Genomic DNA, 15,167 nt, shown 5'->3' with positions numbered 1-15,167 from the left:
TTGCAAACACTGCCATAGCCATCCGTGTCTTTAACCAGCTTCCGTGGCTCTGTGGCTGCAGGAAGGGTTGTGGCTGCGGTGGCCCCCCGGGGGAGCCCAGCGAGGTGGTGGACAAGAGGAGGGCCCAGAGCCCCTCCGTGGCCTATGCTGTTGCCTCTGCCCCCTGAGCCCTTTCCCTGAAGCCGCACCCATCTTCCAGAATCATTCCCAGAGGTTCTCCTTCAGGGTGACCTGAGACTTGCAGAACACCCCCTAGAGGTCCCCTAGAGGGGACCCCTGGCTCGCCGGGGGGGGTGCTCCTCATCGGGGGGCTCCAGAAGCCCCAGGGGCTCTGGTTCTCGGTTCCGCTCTGGTCCCCAGTTCGCAGGGGGATGGGTGGGCCTGCCTTGTAGGGACCTGACACCCAGCCTCACTCGAGAGCTGTCGCCGGGGTCTGTGCAGGACTTCTCAGGGGTGGGCTCCCCTCCTAGGCTGGGCCCTCTCCCTCCTGTGGGACGGGGGCTGGGACGGGCCAAATGTGGAATCTTCCAGAGGCTGCCTGGAAGGGACAGGAGCCACAGTGGCAGGCGTGTGGTGCTCCAGCTGCCCCCCCCACCAGGCTCCCCAGCCCCTCCCCCCTGTGTTCCGCCTTTAATCCTCTGACATGTTTTTTCTCTCCATTGATTAATGCCGCGCTTTGCCATCTCGTTACTCACTATCCATTCCCTTGGCAACCAGGCCCTTCATAAGCGGAATCGCCATAAATTCTGAATCTCTGGGATTCGGATTAGTGACACTGTGCCGTGTCCCCCAAAAGACTTAATCTGAGCATCAGCCCCAGTAGATGGCCCAGAAATCTGATCTACAGGAACCGATATCAAATAATCAAACATGACGCGCCCACCCAAGGCCATGAGCCAGAGGTGGCTGTGGACACGGGCGGGTCCTTCATTTACTGATGATGGTAAGAAACTGTGAGAAAACACGCGGCACCATCCCAGTTTTGTCTTTTTAAAACTCTGGCTGGACAGAGAGTTATTTTGAGCTCATGGGGGTGGGAGAGAAACGCCTGGAAAGATCCACACCACTACCATAATAAATGCTTGTTCTCTGGGCTAACAGGACCATAGATAAACCGTAGGACATTCTTCTTGGAGAAGCTCTGAATTTCCCGCGCATGTTTAAAGCATAGCGATTGCAACCGTGGACTTCAGCAGGGCACAGACACCCGGTGTGGACTCTACACGCATGTCTATTTGCTCTGAGGATCAAAGTCTATACACATACCACAACTCTTCTCCCGATCGGCTTGCTTTCTGGAAACATCTGCCCTTCACATGTCAGCAAGACCGAGCTTCTTCCCGTGGACGTCGCTTCCGCCATGTGCTGAGGTCAGCGTCCGAGTGGGAGACGCAGCTGGAGCTGGGGTTCCCCCGCGGGCCAGCCTCCGCAGTGTGGCCCGGGGCCTGGACACCGCCCTCTGGGGGGGCCGAAGAGCGAGAGAGTGAGCTGGTGTGCTTTCCTCCGAGGAGGACCTGTGGTCTCCAGCACCTCGTCATGGGGTCCGCGATGCAAGGAAGGGCTAAGAACACCCTGTTCCAGAAGCACCACCTGGCTTGTTCCAACCCCTTGCACTGACGGCGCTGGGCTTTGGTCCCGTGTCCTGGTGGGGGACTTTCAGCACAACATCCCCAGCGCGGCACGGAAGCAAGTCACCAGGACCAAGTCCCAGTATCAGATCCTCTAGATTCCCACCACTCTGGGCAGAAAGAAGCAATATTTTCAGTAGCCCTGCCCGCCCCCTCGGGCCCTGACCCTGGAAATCCTTAGAAAGCTGCCCTGGGGGGCTTGGGGTTCAGGCAGGCTGCTGGGCGCTTCTTCTCTGCCGTCCACTGGCAGGGCACTTTCCGGGAGATCATCCACGTCATATTGTCAGGGATCAGACCACGCTTGAGGGAAAGGGGCTAGAGGAGCATCGCAGGAAAGTCTCTTTTTGCCTAAAAATTGAGGTGCGATTGCGGAGTAGCACAGCGAACCTCTCCTGTTTCCTAAAAACTGCCTTGAACCTGAAGGCCTCTCGGAAACCAGTGTTTTGCTCAGTAGCAATATTTTGGGGTGATGAGTGCATCCCCAGAGTGAGGGTCTCGAAGCTGAGTGCTCACTGGGAGGCATGGGCTCCCTGCCTTCCTGGGGGAACAGTGTGTCCGGACTCCGCCAGCCCTCCTCTGGAGTGGGGCTTCAAGAATGCAAGTGAGCTGGGCTCCCCCTTGACCGAGCCTGTTCGAGTCCCCCCCGCATGAGGTCCCCCCACACCTTCTCCCAGTTAACTGCTCCAGTGGGCCCTTAACATGTGAAAGTTTTATCGCAATATGAGCTCATCCTTTCTGGGAAGGCTGGGGCTCCCCCCAGCCCCGCCCCGGGCTTCTCCCCCTGCCCCCACTCCCTGGGCTTCTCGTCTTATTTTCATGCGAGGTGGCCTTGTTCCCACCTTTTCTTCCTGGGAGAAGAGATTTCTTTGTCCCGTGTCTTCAGCTGCTGCTTAGAGGCCTGGAGAGAGAAAGTAGGGTGTGGGTGCCTGACTCTGGATTCGGGGGAGGGGAGCAGGGGCTCTGCCCTGCGGAAACCGCAGGGAGGGGTGCGGCGGTTCGTCCTGGCCCGGGGCCAAGACAGGCCTGCCAGGCCAGAGTCCCTGTCCCTGGGCTGCCAGCACCTTCAGCCGCAGGGACCCGGGTGGGAGCCCGGAGCCAGCTTTCCTCCCGGGGCTGGACCCAGTTAGCAGCTTGGCAAGGGCCTCCGTGTGTCTCCATGGTAACCCCTTTGCTTCTTTGTCCCAGTGGAAGGCCTGAAAGTGCTGGAGATCGAGAAATGCAAGAGTGACATCAAAAAGATGCGGGACGAGCTGGCGGCCAGAAGCAGCAGGTAAGGTCAGGCCTGGGAGGAACGGCCCGTGCGTGTGCCCGGAGGGGGCTCTGGGCTGTTCTTCCCAGCTAGAGGCACAGCCAGAACCAGTCCGGGGGAGCGCAGGGCACAGGCGGCAGGGCTCCGGCTGGGATCTGCTTGTCAACCATGCACCTTCTTATGGCTAAAGAGAGTTTAGGGCCTGCGGAGGCGAGGAGGCAAGGAGCCCGGCTTCACTCGAAGGGGGAATGACCATCCGGAAGTCAAAGCGTTAGGACTCACTTATCCAGCTCGAGAGACGTTGGCATTGATTTCTAAAAAAGGCCCAATAAGAGGAAAAGGCATTTGGCACATCGGGGAGGGTGTCCCGCTGCCCGGAGGCTGTGCTCCTGTGTGGACGTGTCCAGAGCTCAGAGCAGCCGGTCCCAGGAGAAATCCCACGGGGCCTCCAACCGCTCTCCGCACAGAGGTCACATGTCAGGCAGAACCTGGGGCTCTCCCCTGGGGACCCAAAATTCATGGGAAAAACACCCCAGGCTTCCCGATTCCCCACTTGAAAGTGGGTGTTGGCACAGCAGGAACCTCTGCTGAAACTGTGGTCCCAGCAAGCGCTCGGGGTGACCGTGGAGATGACGAGGGAGGGGGCGCGCATGGAGCGCATGCACCGTGGGGAGCGCGCACCTGCCGCTCTGCGGGATCCCCCAATCCCCCCCCCCCCCGTTCACGGCTGTGCACCCAGGAAGGACACATGGGTCCAATGGGGCCCCACCAGGCAGCCCTGAGGGCAGAGCGCGGGCTCGGGGGGGGGGGGGATTTAGTGGGGACGAGGAACCCAAGAACAGCCCTGCACTCGCCCACCAGGCCGTCTTCGAAAGCTTGGCTGCTGGTTTGAAGATCATTCCCGGATCTTAAAAGTCTGAGGGTGACCAGCTTAGGGAGGGAGGCCACAGAAAAGGCTCTTGAAGGCGGGAGGTGTAGGGGAAGCTGACGGCCCCGTGTGGGCGCCGAGGGCCTGGCTGGCCTCCAGTGGGCTCGAAGCCACAGGAGTGTGGCTTCACAGGGACCACGCCACGTTTACATCACGCCCACATGGCCCCTGATGCGGATTTGGGGAGGTCTCCTCTCATGGAACTTGGGGAAGGTGGGCAAAAGGGTTTGTGAAAATTCGCAGAAAACTGCAAGTGAGTAACTCGTCCCGGACATCCCCCAGTGCGAGGCTCTTTGGGGGCCGGAGACCGAGCCCCTTGTGGGACGGGATACAAGTGCTGGAGTTGGCTGGGGCGGGCAGCTGGGCCCAGCTCAGGCCCTCCGCGGCTGTGGTCATGGGGTCGCCCTCTGGCTCACATGTATGCTGCCCAAAAGGGGGTCTCCCAGGCTGGGGTGGGGTCCCTGAGGTCCCTCCCTGCCTTTGTGAGCATCTCCTCACTCACAGACGTGCCGACCTGCGGAGCCCACAGAGGCCCCATGCGAGGGTTTTAGAAGACAGCCTCTCGTCCCTTCTCGAATGACTAAGGCCTGCCACCTGCCCAAAGCCACCGGGCGTGAGTCACGAGCCCCGCGGCCTCGCTGGCCTTGTCCCCTGCTGCGTCCCAGGCCGGGCACCCTCCTCCATCCCGGGAAAGGGGGCGTGTGCCGTCCCGGGGCGGCTGCTGGCCCTGCTCCTGCTGCTGGGGCTGCAGAGGGAAGAGCTCCCTTGGCCTGGGTAGTCCCAGCAGCCCGAGGCAGCCAAAGTGGCACCAAGGCCCGGGGCCGGAAGCCGGAGATCCAGGTGTCCGTATGGCCACGCCCGTCGGGAGCTCCAGGGAGGATCTACTCCAGCACCCCCTCCAGGCTTTCACGGTTGTCATCGGCCCCGGGGGCTCCTGGAGGGTCCGTGCTTCCTCCATCTCGGTCTTCATGTGGCCTTTCCCCCATGCGCCTCTGTGTCCAGATGTCCCTTTCTAAAAGGACACCAGTCCCCTCCGTGCCCCAGTGTGGCCACATGTGACGTCATCTTCCAAAGGATGTCGCGTGCCAGGTCCTGGGGCTTTTCTCACGTTGGGGGGACGTAACTCACTCCACAGCACAGCACGGGGGAAGGACACTCCCGATTTTAGAGCACAGGAAAGCAGCCCCGCGGGAGCCGAGAGGCAAACCGTGGCCCGCAGGCGCTCGTCTGGCCCAGTGGGCAGAGCCGAGGCGTGGCGGGTGCTGGGCCCAGCCTCGGGCTGAAGCGCTCCTCCTCGCTGCCCAGAAAGCCCATTTTTAGAGCTCTGGGTGCCGTGATCCAAAGAGAAGCCTTCCCCGGGCCCTGACTGCTTCTAGAGGCGATATTCTTGGCAGACGGTTTTCACAGCCTCCCACGGAGGTGAGAGACGGGTAGATGGGACTCTTCAGGCACAAACAGAATGGGGTAAAACGCTGCAACGTGGCTGACACGTTTGGGGAAAAGAATCCCGGTGGCCTGGGCCCGGGTCTAACCCACAGCCCAGCCCCCCACCCCAGGCCGTGCTCCGGGAGCCCGGCAGCCCCTTCTGGGCCCCCGACAAACATCCCTTCCCTTGCTCTGCGGAGAAGTGAACCCCGATGGCAAACGGGGCTGCAGCGTGCCCCCTTCTGTGTGTTGTCTGTAAGGTTCCCTTTCGGTCACACAGGGACACCGTGTAACATATTCGCGCCCCTGGGACCAGGCCCCTCGATGCAGGGCTCTGCCCAGACGTGGGGGGAGAGATGGCCCGGGCACCCCGCACAGCCCTTCCTGGCAAGAGCAACCGGCTGGGCAGCCGTCGGCCTGTCTGGGAGGACCGACAGAGGCCTGTGCCCACACAGATGGCGAACGGGCCTGAAGGGCAGCCCCACATTCGCCCGCACACGAGCCGCAGCCAGCAGGGTCTCCGCGCCAGGTGCCTTCCCGCTCTGGGGACAGCGGCAGATGGGGGTCTCGCAGTTCCTCCTGGTCCAGTGTCCTGCTCACATTCAGGGCAGGGCCAGGCCTAGCTGCGCACGGGGCGGAGCTGGCTGCTTGACCTGGGCGGGGAGGGCTCCCGAGGGCTCCGCTTTCATCCCAAACAAGTGGCCTTGTCCACTGGACGTGCCATGGGGGTGGGGGGCTGGGAGCCCAGGAAGTGAAAGTCAAAATCAGCCCCAAATAGAATGAAAAGAAAAGGCACCATGCCAGCTGCTCCCTCGCTGGAGGAGGCCGGTTCCCGTGGCAACGGGGCACAGAGGGAGCAGGCGGGGGTGCCTGGCCGAGCCGGGGGTGGGGGGGGGTCTGGCGGGAGTCCCCGGGCACCCAGCAGACGCTCCCGACGCCGGGATTTTCAAGGAAGCAGCCGGCTTCCAGCAGGCAAACCATCTTGCTTTGTACAAGCTTCCCAGCGTGCCAGGAATGTCACACGTGCACAGAGGAGGCGAAGCGCAGGGACGACGGAGCGAGGCGCGCACAGACCAGGCTCGTCACTGCTCAGAAAGCTGTGGGCTGTGACTTCTCGTTCATGGGCCACAATGGAAAGCACCTGGTTCGTGCCCTTTAGCGGTTCCTTGATTGCTCTTTTGCTGAAGCTGTGCTGAAATCCCTCCACGCACGAAGCGTGCTGTTTTGCAAGCATCGCGTTCAGGGAAAGAACAGTGGGAGCCCCAGAAAACTGGACTGGAGGCCCCTTTATCAGAAAGGAAGCAGAGCTGTTACTCTGAGTTTGCAGGTGGTGTGGCCCCCGGAGTTAAACCTCCAGACGATACAGCTGGACGGGGGTGAGCCCCACCGAAATCCGGCTGCCCAGCTGAAACAAACATGCGTCATGTATGAAGATTTTGAAAAGAAATACCGCTTCGTGATCTTTTTTTCGCTTATGATACTGTGAGCTATAAAGGGATCGACGTGGAACCAACACCCGGTCCCTCCGTCTTTCCCGGAGGGCACAGTGCACGTGCATCTCAACCCACCTCGTACCTTGCTAGATTTTTTTTTTTTGCATTACCTTTCAGTCTATCCTGTGTGCAACATGTCTTCTTCCCCTTTCCCCAAAATCCTTTGTACATCACATAATTGTCCTCATTATCTTAACACACAACCGTCCTTGTTGGATGGGCCCTAAGGGTGTAAATAGCTTCTCGCTCAGCAACAGCAAGGTGGTTTCCGGTTTGCTGTTGCGTTTTTACAACAACAGGGGACGTTGCCGGGAATGCCTTCATGCATGGAAGGGTTTGCTTGCTTCTGGTTCTTTTCTTAAAATGCATTCCCGGTGTAGACGCAGCGCACAGGCTTGCAGGAAGGGATGTGTTGTGGCTCTGACTCTGAGGTCTTCCAGTTCTCGCAGGGGATAGGACGTGATCTACAAAGTGTGTAACGTCCAAGGATGGGGAGTACGTTCCCTTCCAGGAAAGTAGGGTCCCCAGGTAGGGAGGGGGCCACATCCAGCCCCCGGATACCACCAAGGTCAGCACACTCTCCCCCTGACACCGGCCGGTGGCTTCCCCCGGAGCACGCCTGGCTCGATGTGGTCTGACCTTACTGGGGAGCAGCTGCCCTGATGCTAAGAAGTGAAGGAAAACAATCAGGAGCCCGAGAGCAAATTCATCTCTCAAAGGCAGTTTCCAGGGGAAACTGGAAACATCCTAAAAGTCCGTGGTGGGGACCGGATTGGCAGCAAGGCACCCCCCACCCGGGGAGCACCCCAGAAGCACGTGCCTCTGTGTGCAGCTGAGCTCTGGGGACAAGCAGAGAGTTCGCCGCGAGCGAGTGAAAACCAGTAGCACAAGAGTGAGTCTGGGACACTTCCATCTTTGTTAAAAATCCAAGGCACTGTCCCTGTGCGTCTGTGCCCAAGGAACATTCTGGAAGGATACCCTGAACTTAACAGAAGGTATCTCCAGAGATTGAGAGGAAAGAAGTAGGTAATGTGGGGGCTTTTTTATTTTTTTTAATTTGCTGACTTCCTCTTGTTTGAGCTTTTTAGAATAAAAGTGTTTTACTTCCCTCGTTAAAAGATTTTTTAGGAATTTGCCTGAAGTGGAGCTGACGTGTTTTCTGAGAGAGCAGCGTCCCCGGGTCCAGGCAGGGTCCCTGGCAGGTTCACCATGACAGATCACGGGCTTGCCGGCTTACGCTCCCGTAACAAATGAGGACACGGGGCCCGCGGGGTCTGGGCTTGGCTGGGGCTTCTTTGGTGTCGCTCTGCGGAGCGGCCCCCACCGGACACCCCGTCCGCAGCTAATTCTGACTGTTCTCCGCAGGACCAGCTGTCCCTGTAGGTACAGTTTTGTGGACAAGAAGCTGAGCCCTCCGCGTGATGTCCCCACGTACCCCAAGGTGAGAGGAAGTTCTAGCTCTGGAGAAGCGGTCTCTGCCCCCGGCCGGGCCCCCGACCCTCGGCCACCCTGACTTCCTGGCCAGGCCCCGTCTGTCCACATGTTTGCAAACCCAGCTCCCGCCGTGGCCCCGGGCTGTGGGACCCCCACCCCCCGCCATTCTCAGGCCCAGTGCTTTTTCTCTCTGCCGTGCGCTAGCCGCGGGGGACCCCAGGCCAGCAGGTCACAGCCCCTCCCCACTGTCCGCCCCTCGCCCACTGGGTGAAGGTGTTTACACTCAGACAGTACTGTAAGGAACTTCCTTTTTTTTTTATGGTTTTTATTTATTTATTTGAACGAGATCACAAGTAGGTAGAGAGGCAGGCAGAGAGAGAGAGGAGGAAGCAGGCTCCCCGCTGAGCAGAGCCCGATGCGGGGCTCGATCCCAGGACCCTGAGATCATGACCTGAGCCAAAGGCAGAGGCTTTAACCAACTGAGCCACCCAGGAGCTTCCATTTCTAAAATCACCTAACCTCCGCCTCCATGAGAAGTTTCGCTTTTCCGCCTCTAGAATTTTCTCCCTTGCGAGAGCCCAGGCCCTGGCAGAGGGCCCAGTGACCAGGGAGTTGGGGGGCTGGGGGCTTCCAACCACCACAGAGCAGGGTCTTTGATGTCGGTCACCCTCTCAGCCGTGCCTTCAGCCAAGTGCACGAGACCCTGGCCTGGCAGACTGTCCCCTCGGGCTTGCGCTTAGAGTCAGGGTCGGCGTGCTGGCACGGGGACAGGCGTCCCAGGCCCGGCATGGGGCAAACCGCCCCCCACTGCCCACGGTCCTTGCGGGGACAGAGAGCCTCCCGGAGCCGCCCTGTGAGGGGTTCCCCCAACCCCGTTCCAAACAAGTGCGGCATATCGCCTGAGGAATTCAGATGGGCACCGGGGCCTCTGTCTCACGGGAACACATGACCGGCCTCTCCCGATCCTGCCCCGGGGCCCACGAGGCCGCCGACAGCCAGAATGAAAGGTGTCCGTCCTCCGTCCTCCGTCCTCTGTAGCAGCTCCTTACAAGAACCCAATCGGGCGCCTGGGGGGCTGGGTCGGTTAGGCAGCCAGTTCTTGGCTTCAGCTCAGGGTCCTGGAATCAAGCCCCACGTCGGGCTCCGAGCTCAGCAGGGAGCCTCCTTGGGATTCTCGCTCCTCTGCCCCTCCCTGTGCTTGCTCTCTCTCTGAGTAATAATAATAGTAATAAATGAAGGAAAAACCAAGCAATCCAAAGACCTCGGGGAAGACCCCATCTCATCCCCAAGCACCATGGCGGTCTTACATCTAAGGTCACAGCCTGTTCCCCGTGACGGTTTGACCCGAACTCTGGTGCTCCCTGATCCGCAGCCCCCAGCCCGGCCAGCTGTGGCAGCCAAAGGCAGAAACTCCAAATCGCTTCCTGCCCAGTATTTGAATCTAGGCCAAGTTCATCCTTCTTCCTTGACTTCATTCTAGTGTTTTTCCCGTTGGGTTTACGGAGAGGCCATTCACCCGGAGTCACCTGGAGTTTGTCTCTGTGACTTTGGAGAGACTTAGGCAGGCGTTGAGTGGGGGACATCTGTCACCCCACGGCCCCGCGTCTGGCCGCGGACGGAAGGTCTGAGCCTGGCCCTCACAGAATCCTTGTAGAGTGTGGCCTTGGAGTCCGTGCGCAGGTGACCGGGGGCAGGAGGACGTGGAGCAAACATCCCCCGGCCCCTGCGAGGTCACCGGCCTTCGTCCCAGCCCAGAGCCTAACCAGCCCCCTGTCCTCCCCAGTACCTGCTCTCTCCGGAGACCATCGAAGCTCTCAGGAAACCCACCTTCGACGTCTGGCTCTGGGAGCCCAACGAGGTGAGTGAGTGCCCCAGTGCCAGCGTCAGGGGGACCCACCAGGGCCCCCTGCAGCTCCGCCTGCTGAAGGCCTCAAGTCCCCAGGCGCTCCCTCAGTCTGACTCTGGGTGGGCTCAGGAGGGTGAGGACACGGGACTCAGGCAGAGGGTGTCAGAGCAGAGGCGCGGGCAGGCCGGTGCATCCCCAGCCCGCACACCCTCCGGGCTGCCGCGTCCCCCAGGGGGAGACCCGGGACTCCCACAGAAAGCCCGTTCTCCCGGTGTCCCCTTTTGCTGAGAAAACACTAACATGGAGATTTCCGTCTGTTCGGTGTAATGTAATAACATCAGTCATACTCCTCCATTCCTGATCCCCGAAAACACGAGTCCCTCATGTTGGACACAACGCCTACCAAATCTGCGACTCCTCCGGCTTTCTGGTAACACAGACATGCAGAGTGGCCGCCCCCCAGCCAGCTCGCCGCAGGGGACAAGCAAGGAGGGCTCTGTGCCCTGTGCAGGCACGTCTCGCCAGCCAGGACTTGGGATCACTAAAGTCCCGGCTCTCGTGCTTTCGTTCCTGCACAGAGAGGGGCCTCCACCCCACTGCGGGCCCACGTCCCAGGGATAGTCCCACCGCACACGCCCGGCCAAACTTGTGTGCCCCAAATCATCCAGCCACCCGGGAGCCTGCAGGACTAGAAAGGGTGGGAGGAGGCGTGACCAGGAGAAATGGGAGGTGGATCCTTGAAGACCAGTCCTAGGACCAAGGTCCAAGCAGGGGACCTGGGCAGGGAAGGCCTGCGCGTGGGCGAGAGGACACCCAGGATGGCTCAGCGCCCACAGATTCCTGCTTCCGGCGGGTGCACAAACACGGCTGCTGGAAATCGCTCTGGCTTCCGCGTGCGGGGAGTGAGGGCAGAGCCCAGTCCCCAAGGGCAGAACGCCTGCCTGGAACCAGGCCCTCGCTGCCCACGCCGTCTGCATCTCCCATGGAGTCCCGCCGTGGCCGGAGAGGCTGAAGGAGTCACGCAGCCACGAGGGGAAGGCCGCCTGCCCACGGCGTCAGGGCCGGGGTGAAGCCCGCAGGTGGGGCCGGCCTCTGGGTGGGCCCCTCAGTGCCCGGGGCAGGCTGCTCAGCGGTCTTGGGGTTTCCAGAAATGTTCTGCCGGCAGGCGGCTGGCACACGGCCAGGAGCCAGAGGTCCCCAAAGACAGGAGCCCCGGTCTCTGCCAATCTGGGGATGCCGTGGATTTGGGACTGTGGATGGTAAAGGCCCCCAGAGCTGCTTCTGGCCTCCCACAAAGCAGCTCACGTCCGGGAACATGTATTCCTTCGTGTGGGGCTATTGCTGTGCCCAGCAGCCCCGGCCCCGGCCAGGGTCCTCGGGATCACGAAACAGAGGAAATGGCTTCCAATGTTCTTGTCCCCCACTAGCTGACATGCCAGAGCTCTTCCTAGCACGGCCACCAGCCCAGAGCATGGGGCTCGCAGGCCACAGGGCCACAGTCTCTGGCGAGTGCCCGTAGCCACCTCCACGCAGCCACCCGGCTGGGACTGCCCAGTGTCCACAGGAACAGGTGCTCAAGAACTGTTGTACGCATCCCAGGGTGGGACCGGATGGTCTCGTCCGCCAGTCACCTCCAGCTGTGGACTCCCGACCCCCCACCACCGCCATGGCTCACGGGGCCTGCAGGAGTTGTGCGTGTACGAGGGGCAGGGAGCAGAGGGTGCTGCGGGGCCCCGGACCGAGCGCCAGCATCCACAACAGTGGGCACCAGCACTCCAACCACATGCCAGGGCCCCGGACCCCTCCCCAGAGCCTGGCGGCCTGCCCCTGACGCAGTCTGCGTCCATCCTATCCCCTTGAGGACGATCCGTTTGTGACACCGTGGGCTCCCGCACGTGGCGTGTGGGGGTACTTCCCATCCCCCCACTGAACCCTTGGCAATGCCACAGGTCTCTGCTCCGTGGCGTTCCCTCCACAGCCATCTTGTGGACGCTCCAGGCACGGGGCTGGACCCGCAGAACCCGTGCTCCCTGTGCTCCCAGCTGTCCCAGTGCCATGTGACGAGGATGGGTCACTGGTGACGCGCCCGTGTGATGAGGACGGGTCTCTGGTGGCCCTGTAGTCCTGAGCTCAGGCAGCCGCGACACACACAACGGGCCAAGAGCACGTTTTCTCGCTCCTGGAAGCCCGAGGTCAGGCATCCCCCGGGCCTGTCCCCCGTGAAGACGCTGCCTTCCATGTCCTCACGTGGTCGTCCCTGCGTGCATGTCTGTTCTGGTCTCCTCTCCTCGTGGGGACACCGGTCCTAATGGGCCAGGGCCACCCCGATGATCTCATTGAACCTTAACGGGTGTTTAAAGGCCCTCCGTCCACACAGTCGCGTCGGGGGTTAGAGCTTAAACACGCTGATTTGGGTGCCACGGTTCTGTCCATAACATACCTATTTGGGAAGAGAAGGTCACACGGTGACCAGGGGCAGCCCAGGAGTGTGGCCGCACAGGCCTCAGGGAGCTGGCGGACAGGACGGGGGCAGGGCCACACGCCTGAGCCGGGGAGCATGGGCTGGTGTCATGCCCCGTGCCACCAGGCAGTGTCTAGCGGTCCCTGCCTCACGGGTCTCCGGTCTTCCAGGGCCTGCGTCCAAAACCGGCTTCCCAGGAAGCGGAGCCCACGCTCTCAGACGCTCACGTTTTAATCATTTGGTCCTTCTGCCCTGGCTTAATTAGCTCCGCGGTCCCGAGCGGCGTTTAAATAGATCGCAGCGACGACAATCACTCCTCTTTGGGACTGAAGACAAATCTATTTTAACCTGAGCAAGAATTCTGTAGACGGCAGCTCCGTGATGGGAACATGGCTTACCTCGCAGACCACACGAGCGGCGCCTTACAGAGTGTGTCTGGTCCCCACAGGCCCCTCGGGGTGCACCAAGCGTGCTGGGGACGGAGGCCACTGAGTCTCACCAATACTGGGCATCAAGACACCTGCTCACGGGCGCGCGTGCCATGGAGCCCTGTCCCAGCACCTCAGCCTGGCTTCCCGTGTGGCCAAGTTCAGAGATACTTCTGACGCGGTCCCTCCCAACCGCTGTCCCTCCTCACCTGCAACCCCCTTGACTTCTCAGCTGCTCTTTCAGACCCCACGTCCCTGCTAGGAGTCCCAAGACCCCTCCCCCAGTCAACATGGCTTCACCCTCGGGGCCGCTGTGACGGGAGGCTCACCCTCTAGGGACCGCCGGGCCCTGCAGGCATCAGCTGGCTGCCACTGCCACTGCCCGCCGCTGCCACTGACCCACTTCTGCCGCTGTGTCCGCAGATGCTGAGCTGCTTGGAGCACATGTACCATGACCTGGGCCTGGTCAGAGACTTCTCCATCAACCCTATCACGCTCCGGAGGTGGCTGGTAAGTGCGGGCCCCCCGTGCCCCTCGAGGACAGTGTCATCTGGTTGCTCAGCAGCGGAGCACCCACGCACCTTCCAGGTGGCGCTGGGCCTCCCACACGCGGAGGGACGTGCCCACGAGCGGTCCGTGAGGACGTGCAGCCTGTGTCTGTCCGTCTCCTACCAGAGCACGCAGGGCCCCTCGGCTGCTGCTCTGGGGCTCGAGAAAATAGGGGGAACTGGGAGGGGAACTGGGAGGGACCGGCGAAGCGAGCGTGTGTGTGAGGGGTCGTGGGACGTGCGCGCGTGCATGGATGTCAGCGTGTGTTCAGTGAGTGCAGGACCGTGTGCGTGCGGGTGGGGGTGTGTGGGAGTGTGTGTGTTTAGCCACAAATTACTTTAAATAAAATGCTGCTTGGAACCGAGCATGGATAGCTTAGATGTTAAATACTAAAATAGGAACAGGTGTGAGGAGGGCCAGGACCCAGAGCCACTCCGACAGCCCCCCAGCCGTGCCCACAGCATCCCGTCCCCACGTGGCTCCTCGTGTCAATGAGCCCGGGGGAAAGCCCGTCGCCCCTGCCCTTGGCTGCAGGGTGGCTCCCCCGGGCCTCCTCGCCCCTACCTCCAGCAAGCCCGGGAGTGCTGCTGGGCTCTGGGAGAGCGCCCCCGAATCACCAGCCACCAGCCGGCCCACGGAGGGGGGTATCCGCCTAGGGCAGCTGGGGCTGCAGGCCGTGGCCATGGGCATCGGGGCCTCCGTCTCCCGCAGCTCTGCGTGCAGGACAACTACAGGAACAACCCCTTCCACAACTTCCGGCACTGCTTCTGTGTGGCCCAGATGATGTACAGCATGGTCTGGCTCTGCGGGCTCCAGGTGGGTCCCTTTCGGGGGGCGGGCACCTCGCTCGGGACGCGGCCCCCACCTGCGCCCGCCCTGGTCGGCGCCCTTGTGGGGACGCTGCTCTGCAAGAGGGGCAGGTCCCCCCCCCCCACCCCACCCCCGGGCCTTCCTCCTCCTCGACCGCTCCCACTCTCTCTCTGCAGGAGAAGTTTCCCCAAATGGACATCTTGATTCTAATGACGGCCGCCATCTGCCACGATTTGGACCACCCGGGGTACAACAACACGTATGTACACGATCTTTCTTTTTTCCCCTTTAAAGGGCTCTCTGGTTATCAGAGTGGCCTTTCCAGCTTACAACGCAGGCCGGAGGCAGGTTGGAGCTGTGGGCCGAAGGCTCAGCAGCCCCCAGCTACCCCCTGCCCTGCCCCGTAGGACACAGCTCCCACTCTGCGGCTGGCTGGGTCCAGAGTCTCGGCCTCCCGGGACAGACACTCCAGCTTCCCAAGCCCCCAGCGGCTGCCATGCTGCTCTGGGGCCCACAGCGGCCTGCGATCTGCCCAGGCAGACCAGAGCCCTGCGGTGCCAGACCTCCCCTCCACCCAAAGCAGGCATGATGCCTGCCCCTGATGCCCTCGTTCTCCGGATCCCCCTCCCCAGCCTGTCTGCAGCAGGACAGAGGCAGAGAGGGAGTGCAGAGGGGAAGTGGGTGGGAGGGGTCCCAGGCAGACAGGCCAGGCTCCACAGAACAGCGATCCAGCCCCATTCTGGGGGATACCCCGCATGACTGCCAGGCCGTGTGGCCCGGTGACGCAGCTGTTCGAGCAGGTGTGTGGCCGAGAGCTCACCGTCCCGTCTGACGGCAGACCCCCTCGGTGCAGGCACCCGTGCCCCTCCGACGAGGGGGCTCCGTGCACGTCCACTCCCTCCCTTCACACGGGAGA

The 15,167-nt window shown here is 61.6% G+C and overlaps 1 protein-coding gene across 6 annotated transcripts in view; it reads left to right on the top strand.

Moving 5' to 3' along the window:
* The window catches only part of PDE9A (phosphodiesterase 9A), an 82,966-nt gene that overhangs the window by 57,896 nt on the left and 9,903 nt on the right, over positions 1-15,167 (top strand). For 5 of the 6 annotated variants that reach the window (XM_047719393.1, XM_047719383.1, XM_047719420.1 and 2 more), the window contains 6 exons: positions 2,814-2,898; positions 8,089-8,164; positions 9,941-10,015; positions 13,316-13,402; positions 14,153-14,257; positions 14,428-14,510. In XM_047719393.1, the coding sequence (XP_047575349.1) occupies positions 2,814-2,898; positions 8,089-8,164; positions 9,941-10,015; positions 13,316-13,402; positions 14,153-14,257; positions 14,428-14,510 (511 nt within the window). Of the gene's footprint in view, positions 1-1,559; positions 2,095-2,813; positions 2,899-8,088; positions 8,165-9,940; positions 10,016-13,315; positions 13,403-14,152; positions 14,258-14,427; positions 14,511-15,167 lie in introns of those variants that run through there. The other variant, XM_047719411.1, reaches the window with a different exon arrangement.

Source organism: Lutra lutra, chromosome 1 (assembly GCF_902655055.1).
Source record: "Lutra lutra chromosome 1, mLutLut1.2, whole genome shotgun sequence".
NCBI lineage: Eukaryota > Metazoa > Chordata > Mammalia > Carnivora > Mustelidae > Lutra > Lutra lutra.
The sequence above is the reverse complement of the archived record's forward strand: the minus strand, read 5'-3'. Positions and strand labels throughout refer to the sequence as shown.